Source organism: Anolis carolinensis, unplaced genomic scaffold (assembly GCF_035594765.1).
Source record: "Anolis carolinensis isolate JA03-04 unplaced genomic scaffold, rAnoCar3.1.pri scaffold_11, whole genome shotgun sequence".
Lineage (NCBI taxonomy): Eukaryota > Metazoa > Chordata > Lepidosauria > Squamata > Dactyloidae > Anolis > Anolis carolinensis.
Window position 1 is genome coordinate 8,818,740 of NW_026943822.1, and position 14,961 is coordinate 8,833,700.

Genomic DNA, 14,961 nt, shown 5'->3' on the forward strand with positions numbered 1-14,961 from the left:
ATGGGATCCCCTGTATTTCTTTCGTAGATACTTCCCCAGCAGCAACTGATCCATCTAGCTGCGAAAATGCAATTGGGGAGTCAAGCAGCGTCTGCTGGCACTTTAGTGCCCCTGCTAATTCCGGAGTTATAATGTTCCTAGAGCAACCACAATCCACGAACGCTCTACAGGTGGCCCGATTCTTTAACCCCGACAAGCAGATCGGCACCACCAGCATGCGTTTGTCTTGACTCACCAGCCTCTCCGGAGATTCTCGCACCTCCTCCTCCGCTCGTCTCCCGGCTGCTGGCGTGGGCTTTGAGGCTTTGGGCGGTTCTCCCTTTCGGGCCCAACATTCTGCCGCCCGATGGCCCGTCTTCCCACATACAAAGCATCCCGGTTTAGGTCTGTTGTCGTCTCCTTTGAAGGGGATTCCCGGCCTCCCTCCGGGTTTCTCCTGCTTCCTCGTTTCTCCCCGACCCCTCGCCACCGGTCTCTGCTGGCCGCCGCCGCCGCCGCTCCGGAAGCGCTTTACTTGGGACAGGGTGGATTCGACGCGCCCTGCCAGTTGAATCCAACCCTGTAGTGTCTCTGGGTCATCTCTGTGTGCCGCCCAACTAAACACCTCGGGGCGCAGTCCCTCTTTGAATATTTCCACTTTGGTCACTTCGGACCACTCTGGTACCCTTTCCGCGAGATGGAGGAATTCTTCTGCGTACTCGGGTACCGTCTTATCCCTCTGCTTTATTCCTTTTAGTTGGTCTCGAGCCCTCAATTGCTCCAGTGGGTCTCTAAATCGGTTTTCCAGTGCGGTGAGGAATTGGGGCACTGACCTCAAGCACGGGTCGCGTCTGGCATGTAGTTGCACATACCAGCTGGCCGCTCCCCTCCTCAGAGTATTACCAATGGCCCGCACCATGCTTCCTTCGGAGGGGAATGTGTGTGCATTGTCCTCCATGTATCCTCTGATGCCAATGAGGAAAAAGTTCAGTTCGGAAGATTCCCCTCCGAATTCTAGTTTGAGCTCCTCTCTCCTAGGCATCCATTCTGCAGCCCTCTGCCTTTGCATGGGTAGTCTGGGGAGGGGTTGCATCAGGTTCCCCTGAGCTGGCCCTTTGATCACTCCGCGTCCCAGCCCAGCGGTCGTTCCCCGCGGCCCTCGGGATTCCGCTGCTGCTGTCGGCCCTTCCACCCATTTGAATGCAGGTCCTGCTGTAGCCCCCGCACTTCGCACTCCTTCGCCGTACGGGGCATCCTCCCCGTCTTCGGGGATCTCCGGCTCCTCCTCACCTTCATCCATTAACCCGCTGGAGCCGATCCCTGGTCCCAGCGGTCTTTCAACCCCGACACCCATTCGGGGGGTCGGTAGTACTGTTGGAGTTGGCGGTCTCAGAGTCTCCAAGGCTCGCTGGCGCTCCTCCTCGCGTGCCATCCTTTCCCTGAACTCCATCTCCTGCCAGTACTCCTCGTCTCCGTCGCCGCCTGCCGCCGCCGGGCTCTGCATCGATGCGCGCTGGCCCCTCTGGCCCCAAGCCTCGTCCTTACTCGGCTCTCTTTCGGCACCGTATCGAGTGGGCTCCTTCTGGAGATTCTCCTCCAACAGCGGCACCAATCTTCCCACGGTCTCCGACAGCCTGGACAGGTTGGTCTCCAAGATAGACAACCGTAGGACCACGGTCTCCGGCATGCTCCCTCCAGACCCCCAACTGGTCTCTGCAGCTGCTGAGACACCTCTCCCTCCTCTGGGGATTCTCTGGGTAATTCCGTTCGGTCTGGGGTATCCGGTAGAGGAAGCGATAGCTTGTAGCGTTTCCTCTCCCAGCGGCCGAGCCTCTGGCAAGGGCCCCTCTGCTCCTTTCGGGCTTTGATCGCCCCCTCCACTCATTTCCACTTCACTGCGGCTCCGCAGGAGGGTGAGAATGGGGATTCTCGACTTAAATGTCCTGCTCACTTCAAACAACCAGCATGAACGCAGATCAAAGACAGCTGCTATCAGAACCAATCTTTATTGAAGAACACACGACTTGGAAAAGTCGAGAATGACATAATGTTTACATACAAGCAGTTTTATCACCTTGGTTGCAACGTAACACCACACGTAAATATCATCACCAAATCCCACCCCCTGTCTCACATTTCTACTATTCCCACACAAACTACTCATTATAATTGTTTAGATTTTCAACCCCGAGTTCCCATGCTCTGCTGCCAGGTGCTTTCCTGAGGCATTCAGGATTGTTTATGTTATGGCTCCAAATCCAGGGCTTGCAAATTCAGCCCTGGGAATTGGTCCCATGACAGTAATTTATTGCCAGTATTGTGCTATGCTAATACTGTAATATAATATTGTATGTAAATTTAATTTGTAAGCCGCTCTGAGTCCCTTCGGGGTGAGAAGGGCGGGATATAAATATATTAAATAAATAATAATAAATAAGTTAGTGAGGACTGTTATTGTTGTGTGCCTTCAAATCATTTCAGACTTAGGGCAACTCCAAGTCAAAAGAATATAGCGGGGGCCGGATCAGTGACCTAGGAGCATAGCACCCGGCCCACAAGCCTTAGTTTGGGGGGCCCTGGTCTTGTCAAAGGCTTTCATGGCTGGAATTACAGGTTGCTGTGAGGTTTTTTGGGCTGTATGGCCATGTTCCAGTGTCATTCTCGCCTGACGTTTCACCTGCATCTGTGGCTGGCATCTTCAGAGGTCTATTTGAAATGAGGCAAGTGGAGTGTTTATATACCTGTGGAATAATGTCCATTCTCTCCTGACATTTCGCCTGCATCTGTGGCTGGCATCTTCAGAGGTCTGTTGGAAATGAGGCAAGTGGAGTGTATATATACCTATGGAATAATGTCCAGCGTGGGAGAAAGAACTCTTGTCTGTTTAAAGCAAGTGTGAATGTTGCAATTAGCAAGCTTGATTAGCATTGTGTAGCCTTACAGCTACAAAGTCAATTAGTGAGGGTAGCCTGGCTGTTGCTGCCTTGAGGCATCCTTTGTTTGAGAGGTGTTAACTGACACTTGATTGTTTGTTGTCTGGAGTTCCCCTGTTTCTGTGTGGTGTTCCTTATTTACTGTCTAGAATCTGGTGTTTTGTTAATACTGTTAATCAGATATTGTTCATTTTCATGGTTTCCTCCTTTCTGTTGAAATTGTCCACGTGCTTGTGGATTTCAATGACTTCTCTGTGTAGTCTGACATGATAGTTGTCGGAGTGGTCCATCATTTCTGGGTGATCAAATAATATTGTGTGTCCACGTGATGGACCTATTTGGACAGAATATTATTTGAGAACACAGAAATGCTGGATCACTCCGACAACCACCATATTTAGAATACACAGAGAAGGCACTGAAATCCACAAGCATGAGAAAGGAGGAAATCAAGAAAATGAACATAATCTGGTTACCAGTATTAAAAAAACAGCAGAATCAAGACAGTAAATAAAGAAGACTATACAGAAACAGGGGAATCCCAGACAGCAAAAAATCAAGTGCCAGTTAACAAAGGATACCTCCAGGCAACAACAGCCAGGCTACCTTTATGCAAATACTCTCACTGACTGACTTTGCAGTTGCAAGGCTACTCAGTGCTAATCAAGCTTGCTAATTGCAATGTTCACACTTGATTTAAGCAGTCAGGGGTTCTTTCTCCCACCCTGGACATTCCACATATATATACACCCCACGTCTGAAGATGCCATTAGCCACAGATGCAGGTGAAACGTCAGGAAAGAATGCCACTGGAAAATGGCCATACAGTCCGAAAAACTTACAGCAGTCCAGACATCCAGTCTTTTTTTGCATTCTTAAAAATAGAAGTCCGATTTATAACAACAACAACAACAACAACAACAGCAACAGCAACAACAACTTTATTTTTGTATCCTGCCTCCATCTCCCCAAAGTGACTCGGGGCGGTTCACATGGGGACAAGCCCGATCAACATGAATTAAAACAAAATCAGTAAAATTAAAACATTATAGCTATTTATTTATTTATCTATTTATTTACAGTATTTATATTCCTTCTCACCCCAAAGGGGAATCAGGGTGGATCACATTATATAAATACAGGGCAAACATTCAATGCCCATATTCACATAGAACCGAGACAGAGACAAACAGTGGCAGAGGCAATTTAACCTTTTCCTGAGGGGATGTTCGATTCTGGCCACAGGGGGGAGCAGCTGCTTCATCATCCACTATGACGGCACTTCCTCATTCCGAAGTTGGAAATGAGTTAAATTTGCCTCCCCACTTTATAAGTGGTACCTTATTTCCTACTTGATAGATGCAACTATCTTTCGGGTTGCTAGGTCAGCAACGAGCAGGGGCTAGTTGTTATTTTTTAATTGACGGGTGCTCACCCCGCCGCAGGCTGGCCTCGAACGCGTGACCTCATGGTCAGAGTGATTTATTGCAACAGGCTGCTCACCAGCCTGCCCCACAGCCCGGCCCTTAGCTACATAAAACAACATAAAAAACATCAACAGCAATTTAGAACCTGAGCAGTAATAATGACTGGAAAGCAATTTAAGCAATTGTCTTCTGCTTCCCTAGGTTTTATCCCTCCTCCTCTCATCTTTGGAGCCGGGATTGACTCCACTTGCCTGTTTTGGAGCACGTTCTGCGGAGAGCAAGGAGCGTGTGCCCTGTATGACAACGTTGTGTACCGGTACTTGTACGTCAGCATTGCTATTACCCTGAAGTCCCTGGCCTTCATCTTGTACACCACCACCTGGCAGTGCTTGAGGAAGAACTATAAGAAATACATCAAGAACCACGAAGGTGGCCTCAGCACCAGCGAGTTCTTTGCCTCCACCTTGACCCTGGACAACCTCGGACGGGACCCCATTGGCTCCAGCCCGTCTCATAGGACAAAATTTATCTACAACCTCGAAGACCACGAATGGTGCGAAAACATGGAGTCTGTTTTGTAGTTACTGCAAGGGTGGATGGCTAACCCAAAGGTTCTTTTTAAAACAGATATTTTATATATATATATATATATATATATATATATATATATATATATATATATATGAAAGAGAGAGAGAAATGTAATATATATATACACTGACATTTTTGGAAAGTACAAGCAAAACAGCAGACACAGTTGTTTCTCAGAAACGACCAAATTTGTCCCTTTGCTAGGGATAGAGGGGAAACCTTTGTCCTTTGCTCTCTTGGGGAGATCTAGAAAGATTTGGAAGATGTAAATGATTGTTTTGAGACCTGGCATGAGAAATAGAGGTCCAACATGTGCCGGATGGGTTAGCCAGTAGAGAGATAGATCCAGCATGGGCTTAAGGAGTGGAACAGCTGTCTCTCCTTGGATCTAAAGGCAAAACAACCCAAATGCAAAGAGAAGGAGCAGAAGGAAGCCACGGAGTGGTTTCCCAAATAAGGGCCCTTTGGAACCATTGGGTGCAGCCTTTGCAATACAAGCTAAAAGGATGTAAACATGGGTGCTATTCAGTCCCAGCATTTTTCAGTATCCTCTCTACCATATCAAAGGGGTAACCTGGGGAGGGAAATCCTTCAGCCAATTCAACTGTATCATCACCAGCTCAATGCCAGAAGATGAAGCTAGGCAGCTCCATCACATTACTGCTCTTAAAGCACCAGCATCAGTTCCATTTTTTGGTATAGAAACTGGGAGTGGGATTTAAAACAGGGAGGGAAGTATCGGATGATCTTTGCACCAATTACTACGAGGTATGTAAACCTTTTGAAATGTAGTAGAAGCGGGTCTAAGATGAAGGGAGATGTAGCACTTCAGATGTGGAAGAGGGGTGGTTGAACCATCAGCCTTCCTATCTAATGTAAGCTTTGCTATTTACTCTGAATTCTCAGTCCAGTTCGGACCAGGAAAATGTTGGGTTGGGGGAAGAGAAGGGCACCTATTCCCAAAGCAAATGTTCAGCTTTTTATTATATACAGTAGAGTCTCACTTATCCAAGCTAAACGGGCCGGCAGAAGCTTGGATAAGCAAATATATTGGATAATAAGGAGGGATTAAGGAAAAGCCTATTAAACATCAAATTATGTTATTATTATTATTATTATTATTATTATATAATAATAATGATAATAATAATAATAATAATAATAATAATAATAATAATAATAATAATTTTAAAAAAATTTATTTATACCCCGCCACCATCTCCCCATGGGGACTCGGGGCGGCTCACATGGGGCAAGGCCCAACTAGCACAATTTACAAAACAACAGCATAAATACATTAAACAATATACAAAAAATAGTAAAACACAGTAAGACAATAAAACAAGAGTTAATACAGCAGTAAATCAATCAACCACCAAGTACAATTCAGTCGACTTCATTGGTGGGGGGGGGGGGGGCTGCAGCAGCAATATAAAATAACATCATCACTTAAAATACCAGAGTAAAAGGGACCTAATAAAATTCAGGATAGAGTTATGATTTTACAAATTAAGCACCGAAACATCATGTTATACAACAAATTTGACAGAAAAAGTAGTTCAATACGCAGTAATCTTATGTTGTAACTACTGTATTTATGAATTTAGCACCAAAAGATCACGATATATTGAAAACATTGACTACAAAAATGGCTTGGATAATCCAGAGGCTTGGATGAGCGAGGCTTGGATAAGTGAGATTCTACTGTACTAGCTTGGGTACCCAGCGATGCCCGGGTTGTTTGAAAAACGCCTTGTTTGTTTTTGAATGTTAGGTAATATTAGTTTGGTCATATGTTAATGCTATTTCTCAAAAACAAAAACTCAAAGTCTTTCCTGTATGCAGAGTGGGCCATGTTGGGTCTGTGTGCCAAGTTTGGTCCAGATCAGCCATCGGCTGGGTTCAGTGCTCTCTGGATAAGGGTGAAGTACAACTCCCATATGCCAAGGGAATCACCCCAAACCCTGCCAGTATGCACAGTTGGCCATGTTGGGTCTGTGTGACAAGTTAGTTCCAGGTCCATCGTTGGTGGGGTTCTTAGATTGAGGGGGAACTATACATCCCAGTCCCTACAACTTTTATAAATCATGGTGAATTCTCCCCAAACCTCTCTCTGTAGTATATTCAGTTGCTGTGTGCTATCGAAAAGAATAGGAAAGGGTTCAGGGAGAGTCAGTGGGCAGGGTCATGCAAATTCCACACCAATGGAGAGAGTAAGAAACACTGGGAGGTGTCTTTGGTGAAGGAAACACATAAAATCTATGTTGAAATTGTCATCGAATTAAAGCATTCCTTAAGTGATGGGCTGTAGTGTTTAGAGGAGGACATTGGCAGGGTTTGGGCTACATGTTCTTGGCGCTCACTTTAACCTGCAATGTCCTTGAAGGGCTTTGGTGGCTCCTCAGCACTGTGGGTTAAAGCTGTTTGTGGAGGCCGGAGGCTGTCTGTGTGAGTGGACACCCTTGCCACATATACACATTTTCACTTTTTATTATGTGTGTAGATTTATGGCATTCAAAAGAAAACTGAGTGAGACATGAATGTATACATGTGCTATTTTTCAAAGAAAGACTTCTATAAGACAGCACTTGGGATGGGAAGCATCGTATTGGATGTGGGGGGACGTTTGTGGGGACATCGGACAATGCAAGATGCCCATCCCTCTTCCCAGGTGGCCATCTTGGCCATTCTTTTGGGTTGGGAAATGAAATCCAAACTTTTTTTGGGGGGAGAGGTGCTTGAGATACTGAGATATATACCAGCTTTCTATTTCGTTCTAAACTTTGAATAAGTTATCACCCAACACAGGAGCAAAAGAGGTATCCTCCGAGAGTGCTTGCAGTGGAGCAATCTCTGCCATTTTTGGTTGACGGCTTTGTCCAAAGATGGTCCCATTTATTCAGAGAAGATCAACTCTAGCATCCGCAAACACATTGGCCCCTCTGTCTGTAGTATCAGTCGTGGTTCTGACGATTGCAAGCTCTGGAATGGTAGGGATGTCCCATTTTTGCCCCATGGCAAAGCTTGGAAAGCTAACCAAAGGACACCCCAAAATCACTTCTTTCATTACCACCGAAACCCAGCAGCAGTTATCCATTTTGAGGCCACCTTCCAAATTTGTTAGGCAACCCCAATAGCTCTTTGTGGTATCGATAAAGGAGTGACGCTGGAGCATTTCCAGGTCCCAGGCAATGATTTTTGCTGGCTCATTTTGGGCGCGCAAAAATGAGAAGGGCAACATGGCCCATGGACTCCATGTTGTCCATTGCTGTCCTTTGCGGTGGTCTTCCTTTGCCACTGACTTCCCATGAAATGCACAACACATATGTTACATTTCACCCCCTGTTCACCGTCAAATCATACTATAAACATAATCACTCTCACATGTTATCCCTTTCCAAATCTGGGTGCTTCTTCTTCCACATTATTTGCAATAGAGGAGTGATCAGGTTTCAGGCAGGTCTGAATTAGATACAGTCCTTCTTCCATATTCATGGATTCTGTATCTGTGGATCTTGCCATCCATCATTCAAAACCTCCTCCCCACAAAAAATCTGAAAATCAAACCTTGATTTTGTCATTTTGTACAAAAGGCGCTATTTACTCTGCCAATATATATCATGGGACCGGAATATCAATATTGGTATTCACAGGGCGTCCTGAAGCCAAACACTAAAGAATACCAAAAACTCACTATATCATAGTAAAACCGGTGGAGAATGTTAACTCTAATAGTCCAAAATTATTACTGATAGAGGGTTTGGTGCTGTCCATGGTTTCAGGCATCCACAAAAGGTCTTGGAACAAACTTCCTGCAGATAACGGGGGCATTACTTGCAACACCCTTCGGCATAGATGCGCTTTCTACGGTTCCACTTACCCAGAGTCCAAAAAATAAATAGTCCCCTTGGAAGTCTTTGTGGGATGCTCTAGGTCCTCCAGTGTGATTCTGTGGTATGCTTCTGACCCACATATAGTCAAAATATAGGGTTTGCTATAACTTGTAGTATCATGGGGAGTCTTGCAATGCAGCCCCTTCGGAAACAAGGGCCATACTGTATTATTTGGAAATAATAGCATGGTTTATCCCTGCTTTGCCTTTGCAAAGGGTCCGCAGTTTTTATGTCCCTTGCATTGACCACACAGGGTTCATCCACACTATCAAATAAATGTAGTTTGACATCCCTTGAATTGTCTGACTCCGTGAGATGGGATCTCTGTGGTTTGTTGTTTGGTGACATCCTAGCAGTTCTAGTAAAGAAGGCTAAAGACCTCATAAAACGACAACTCCCAGGATTCTATAGCCCTGAGCCCTGGAAGTTCAAGTGGTGTCAAACTGCATTCATTGTACAGTGTAGATGCACCCACAGAAGGTGGAAGATGAATGTCCTTTCCCAAGAAAGAGGAACAATGCTGCCTTGTTTTGCATTCTGTCAAGGCCATTATTTTCAGAGGGGACACAAAATTTGGATCCTATTGCTTCCCGAAATATTTGTGCACCTTTGACAATTGTCCTTTCAAGTCATAGCTCTTCTTCATACCTTGTTTTCAATTGCCTTGAAGTCAACTTTGGCTTCTGTTGACCCTACCCTTACCCTGAGGTGTTCCTCTTGCCCTTCTCTAAGGCTGAGAAGACATTCCACTTCAAAGGTTTGGGCTTTGAGGAGATTATCTACGGACACTTCCATTTCTGATTTTTTTCATTCTTGGGGTTTTTTTTTTCCTTCAGGGTGGGATGGGGAGCAAGATTGGTTCCAAAACAAGAACCCAATCCTCCTCTCCTTCTGACCGAAGGGGAGACAAACGGGAAAAGAGAAAGATAGGCGGCGCTCAGTATATTTTGAGCACTGCCTTCTGTATTTTTGCAAGCTTATATTTTGCAGAGGAGTTTAGAAAAAAATATATGTGATGACGTGAAATATAATGTACTGTAAGTTTGCTGTAAATGATATTAAAAGCACTATTTTCATTCATCAATGGTGTCCTCAAATGAACTTTTTTACTGGAAACTCACACATATACCTGGCATTGCCCAGGTGTTGTTGGGACTACTACTTTCTCCTTTCTCCTGCTTTAAGAAGGCCTACTCCATGGCAATGTGGGCAGGCTCTATTTGTGGCTCGATTTCATTTTTCCATTTCCCTCATACACCTTCTCCTTCTCTCTTTTATTTCATTCCTTCTTCCCTTCCTTATTTATTTATTTGTTTGCTTGTTTACAGTATTTATATTCCGTCCTTGTCACCCTGAAGGGGACTTAGGGCAGATCACATTTTTCCTCTAAAGTGTATTTGTTCTTTTCTGCTTGACTCCTTGCTCCTTAGTTTCGCTTAAGAACAAACACAGCCGGCGGAGGACAGAATCAGATGGTGTTATCTCCAGAGGAACTTGCGAAATCATCTTTGCAATTATGATTCTCAGCACAAGGAGACAAAGAGACCAAAAAAAGGGGGGCAAGAGCACAAAGCTATTGCCAGCTTCACTGAGCTATTCCTCTTCTGAAGGCAGCCATCTCCCCAAAGAGTTGAAGCAACTGTTCCATTATAACACATTTCCAAAACTGTTAGCAAACTTTCCAGTCGAGATTCAACAATGCCTGCCCTGCTTATTTAAGCCTTCTTCAATCTGGCTGAGCATAGGCATGAATCACTGTGCTGGATGTGGAGGGTGGGTATTCATAGAATCATAGAATAGTAGAGTTGGAAGAGACCTCATGGGCCATCTAGTCCAACCCCCCGCTAAGAAGCAGGAAATCGCATTCAAAGCAACCCCGACAGATGGCCATCCAGCCTCTGCTTAAAAGCCTCCAAAGAAGGAGCCTCCACCACAGTCCGGGGGAGAGAGTTCCACTGCCGAACAGCCCTTCTCACTGTGAGAAAGTTCTTCCTGATGTTCAGGTGGAATCTCCTTTCCTGTAGTTTGAAGCCATTGTTCCATTGTGTCCTAGTCTGCAGTGCAGCAGCAAACAAGCTTGCTCCCTTCTCCCTATGACTTCCCCTCACATGGCTCTCATGTCTCCTCTCAGCCTTCTCTTCTGCAGGCTAAACATACCCAGCTCTTTAAGCCGCTCCTCATAGAGTATGTTCTCCAGACCCTTGATCATTTTAGTCGCCCTCCTCTGGACGCTTTCCAGCTTACCTAATAGGTACCGCTCCAGCGGGAAGGTAACGGCACTCCATACAATCATGCTGACCACATGACCTTGGAGGTGTCTACGGACAATGCCGGCTCTTCAGCTTAGAAATGGAGATGAGCACCAACCCCCAGAGTCAGACATGACTGGACTTAATGTCAGGGGAAACCCTTTTTTTAACACTTCTAAACCAGGAACAGATTTTTTTCCAAATTTTATTACATAGTGTAATTGAAGCTCTTTGGCTCGATCCATGTGCCAACGCAGAGCCAGGCTTGGTTCAATTTAAGCTCTTCTTTGGCAGTCTGAGCCAATTTCATGTTATGCTGTCAGGGAAACAGACAGCAGAAGGGAGGAACGTGCCTCAGATTGCAGAGAGCTGTCAAAAGCCATCGTGCAGCGCGGTGACAAAACACGACGTTTTCCAGCCGTGCAGAAGACAAGTGCAGTTGACAACCTCTCAGGCTTTCTGCCTTCCCGAGTCCCCCCTTTCCTATAATGCTACAGCACAAGGCGGGTTATTATTCTGGGCCAAAGGAAACTTTTTGCAACAGTCCCCAGTACCTCTAAAGCACCTTGTTCCTCATTCCTCTTGTGGCACTTTTGTTGTCGTTGTGAAGGCTTTTCAGATCAGTGAACAACACCCTGCTGCCCCTTGTCCTCTGCCTTTTGTAAATGCTGTCCTTGGAACAAAGGAAAGAGAGAAAGGAAAAAACAGGCAATCGCTAAGCAATGTGCGTGCCGCCATAACAAAATGATCCACACAATATGCATTCCGAAAGTAACCTTATCTCCAAAACATGGGATGAATACTTCTGCGGCGACGCCACAAGGGAGGCTTAGCATCATAGAATCACCATATTGGAAGAGCCCCCAGGATGATCCAAACCTATTCTGCCATGCAGAAATATGCCGTCAAAGTTCTCCCAACTTCTGTTTAAAAACTTCCAGGGATGGCCACCCCAACAAATTCTCAGTTTGGAGGGCTTCAGACTTGCAAACTGCTCTTACTGTATTACTGTTTGGGTGGAATCACTTTCCCTGCAGTTTGAATCTTTTGCTCTGCATCTTTGTCTCCAGAGTGGTGGAAAATATTTATTTATTTATTTATTTACTTACAATATTTATATTCCGCCCTTCTCACCCTGAAGGGGACTCAGGGCGGATCACATTATATACATATAGGGCAAACATTCAATTCCCATATACACATAGAACCGAGACAGAGACAGACAGACGCAGAGGCAATTTAACCTTCTCCTGAGGGGATGTTCGATTCTGGCCACAGGGGGGAGCAGCTGCTTCATCATCCACTGTGACGGCACTTCCTCATTCCAACGTTGTAAATTAGTTAAATTTGCCTCCCCACTTTATAAGTGGTACCTTATTTCCTACTTGATAGATGCAACTATATTTCGGGTTGCTAGGTCAGCAACGAGCAGGGGCTATTTGTTATTTTTTTTAATTGACGGGTGCTCACCCCGCCACGGGCTGGCCTCGAACTCATGACCTCATGGTCAGAGTGATTTATTGCAGCAGGCTGCTCACCAGCCTGTGCCACAGCCCGGCCCCTCCAACTTCCTTTCAAATATTTAAAGAGGGCTATTACATCCCCTCTCAACTGTCTCTTCTCCAGGTTAAACATACCCAGTTTGCTTAGGCATTCTTCCACATTGGAGGCAGTTTCATAGAATCATAGAATCATAAATTATGATGATTATTCTATAGTGTTGGATGAGACCTCATGGGCCGTCTAGTCCAACCCCCTGGCAAGAAACAAGAAAATTGCATTAAAAGCACTCCCGATAGATGGTCATCCAGCCTCCGCTTAAAAGCTTCCAAAGAAGGAGCCTCCATCACACTCAGAGGCAGAGAGTTCCACTGCTGAACAGCTCTCACAGTGAGGATGTTCTTCCTTATGTTCAGGTAGAATCTGAAGCTGTTGTTCCTCACCCTAGTCTCTAGGGCAGCAGAAAACAATCTTGCTCCCTCCTCCCTATGACTTCCCTTCACATATTTATCCATGGCCCTCATCATGTCTCCTCTCAGCCTTCTCTTCTGCAGGCTAAACATGCCCAGTTCTTTAAGTCACTCTTCATAGAGCTTGGCCTCCAGGCCCTTGATCATTTTAGTTGACTTCCTTGGATCTAGACACTATATTCCTATTTATGCAGCCCAAAATCCCATTGGCTTTTTTAGCTGCCTCATCACATTGTTGGCTCATGTTTAACTTGTTGTCCACGAGGACTCCAAGACCTGTCAAATAGAAAATTTATTTATTTATTTAATTTATATACTGCTCTTCTCCCCCAGGGGGACCCAGGTACTGCTTTATGTGGGGGAGGCTAATTTAATTACAGTAGAGTCTCACTTATCCAAGCTAAACGGGCCGGCAGAAGCTTGGATAAGCGAATATCTTGGATAATAAGGAGAGATGAAGGAAAAGCCTGTTAAACATCAAATTAGATTATGATTTTACAAATTAAGCATCAAAACATCATGTCAGACAACAAATTTGACAGAAAAAGTAGTTTAATATGCAGTAATGTTATGTTGTAATTACTGTATTTACGAATTTAGCACCAAAACATAACGATATATTGAAAACATTGGCTACAAAAATGGCTTGGATAATCCAGAGGCTTGGATAAACGAGGCTTGGATAAGTGAGACTCTACTGTAATTTATGACACCATAAAAACTTCCAACAGCATGCAGAAAAATACTGTAATAAATACCGTATATACTCGAGTATAAGTCGACCCAAATATAAGCTGAGGCACCTAATTTTACCACCAAAAAACTGGGTAAACATTGACTCCAGTATAAGCCGAGAGTGGTAAATTTCAGAAATAAAAATAGTTACCAATAAAATTATATTAATTGAGGCGTCAGTAGGTTAAATGTTTTTGAATATTTACATAGAGCTCTAATTTAAGATGACTGTCCAACTCTGATCAAATCATTATTCTCATCTTCTTCAATGTAAATGTGCTTATGTATCCTTTTAGTAATAATAGAGTAAAATAATACATGTAGTAATAAATAGAGTAAAACAATAAATGTAATAAGAAGAAGAACAGAGTGAAATAATAAATGTATTAATAATAATAAAAATAGAGTAAAATCAATCAGCTGTTGCAGCTGACTGCTTTATCAGCCTGCTAGGTCTTACTTTCGGGGAGGCCTTATATTTAGCAATTCAGGAAAACCTCTACTAAGTCTTATTTTCTGGGGATGTTTTATTTTCAGGGAAACAGGGTAGATACAGAAGAGAAGAATGGAGAGACCAACTTTGCTTGTTCATTCAAGCTGTTATTGGAGATCACACAGGGACACGTCCAGGGTCTCCCACCGACAGCCAGCAACCATTTCTCCCAGTCCAGAGCCCTACTGTGCCTTGTCAGAGGCAGCCATCGTGAAGCATTGCTGCTTAATGAGCAACTGGTTAGAGGAAGCTGTGAGTCGAAAGAGACCCCATACCGATCAGTTCTCTGCCAAGGCAGTGTTTGAGTGCCTTGCTGTGAAGCAAATGGAGCAATTTAATAAATGGCATAACGGCTGCAACGGTATTTGGTTGCAGGGGGGCTAGAAGCATTTGCAAGGTCCAGAGACCATCAGGAATAGGATTTTTGGACCTGGCTGCAGTACCTACAAATTAAAGAATATTTTAATATGGACAGTAAATTAGGCTTCTCCGAGGAAGATATTTGGGAAAAATTTATTAAGTCTGAGAAAAAATTAATTACAGTAATATACAATAGACTTCTTGAATGGTCCACCGAAACAGAACAAATTTCAAATTCAATGACAAGGTGGGCAAGAAATATTGGAAGACCAATACAAATGCACGAATGGGAAGAAATTTGGTTGAGGAAAATAAAGTACACACTTATGGT

The 14,961-nt window shown here is 44.4% G+C and overlaps 1 protein-coding gene across 2 annotated transcripts in view; it reads left to right on the plus strand.

The window, feature by feature from the left end:
* slco3a1 (solute carrier organic anion transporter family member 3A1) overlaps positions 1-9,903 on the plus strand; it is a 144,037-nt gene extending 134,134 nt beyond the window's left edge. The window contains exon 10 of one of the 2 annotated variants that reach the window (XM_062963495.1): positions 4,541-9,903. In XM_062963495.1, the coding sequence (XP_062819565.1) occupies positions 4,541-4,920 (380 nt within the window). In that variant the 3' untranslated portion in view covers positions 4,921-9,903. The remainder of the gene's footprint in view (positions 1-4,540) is intronic. The other variant, XM_062963496.1, reaches the window with a different exon arrangement.
* Positions 9,904-14,961: the final 5,058 nt, after the last annotated feature.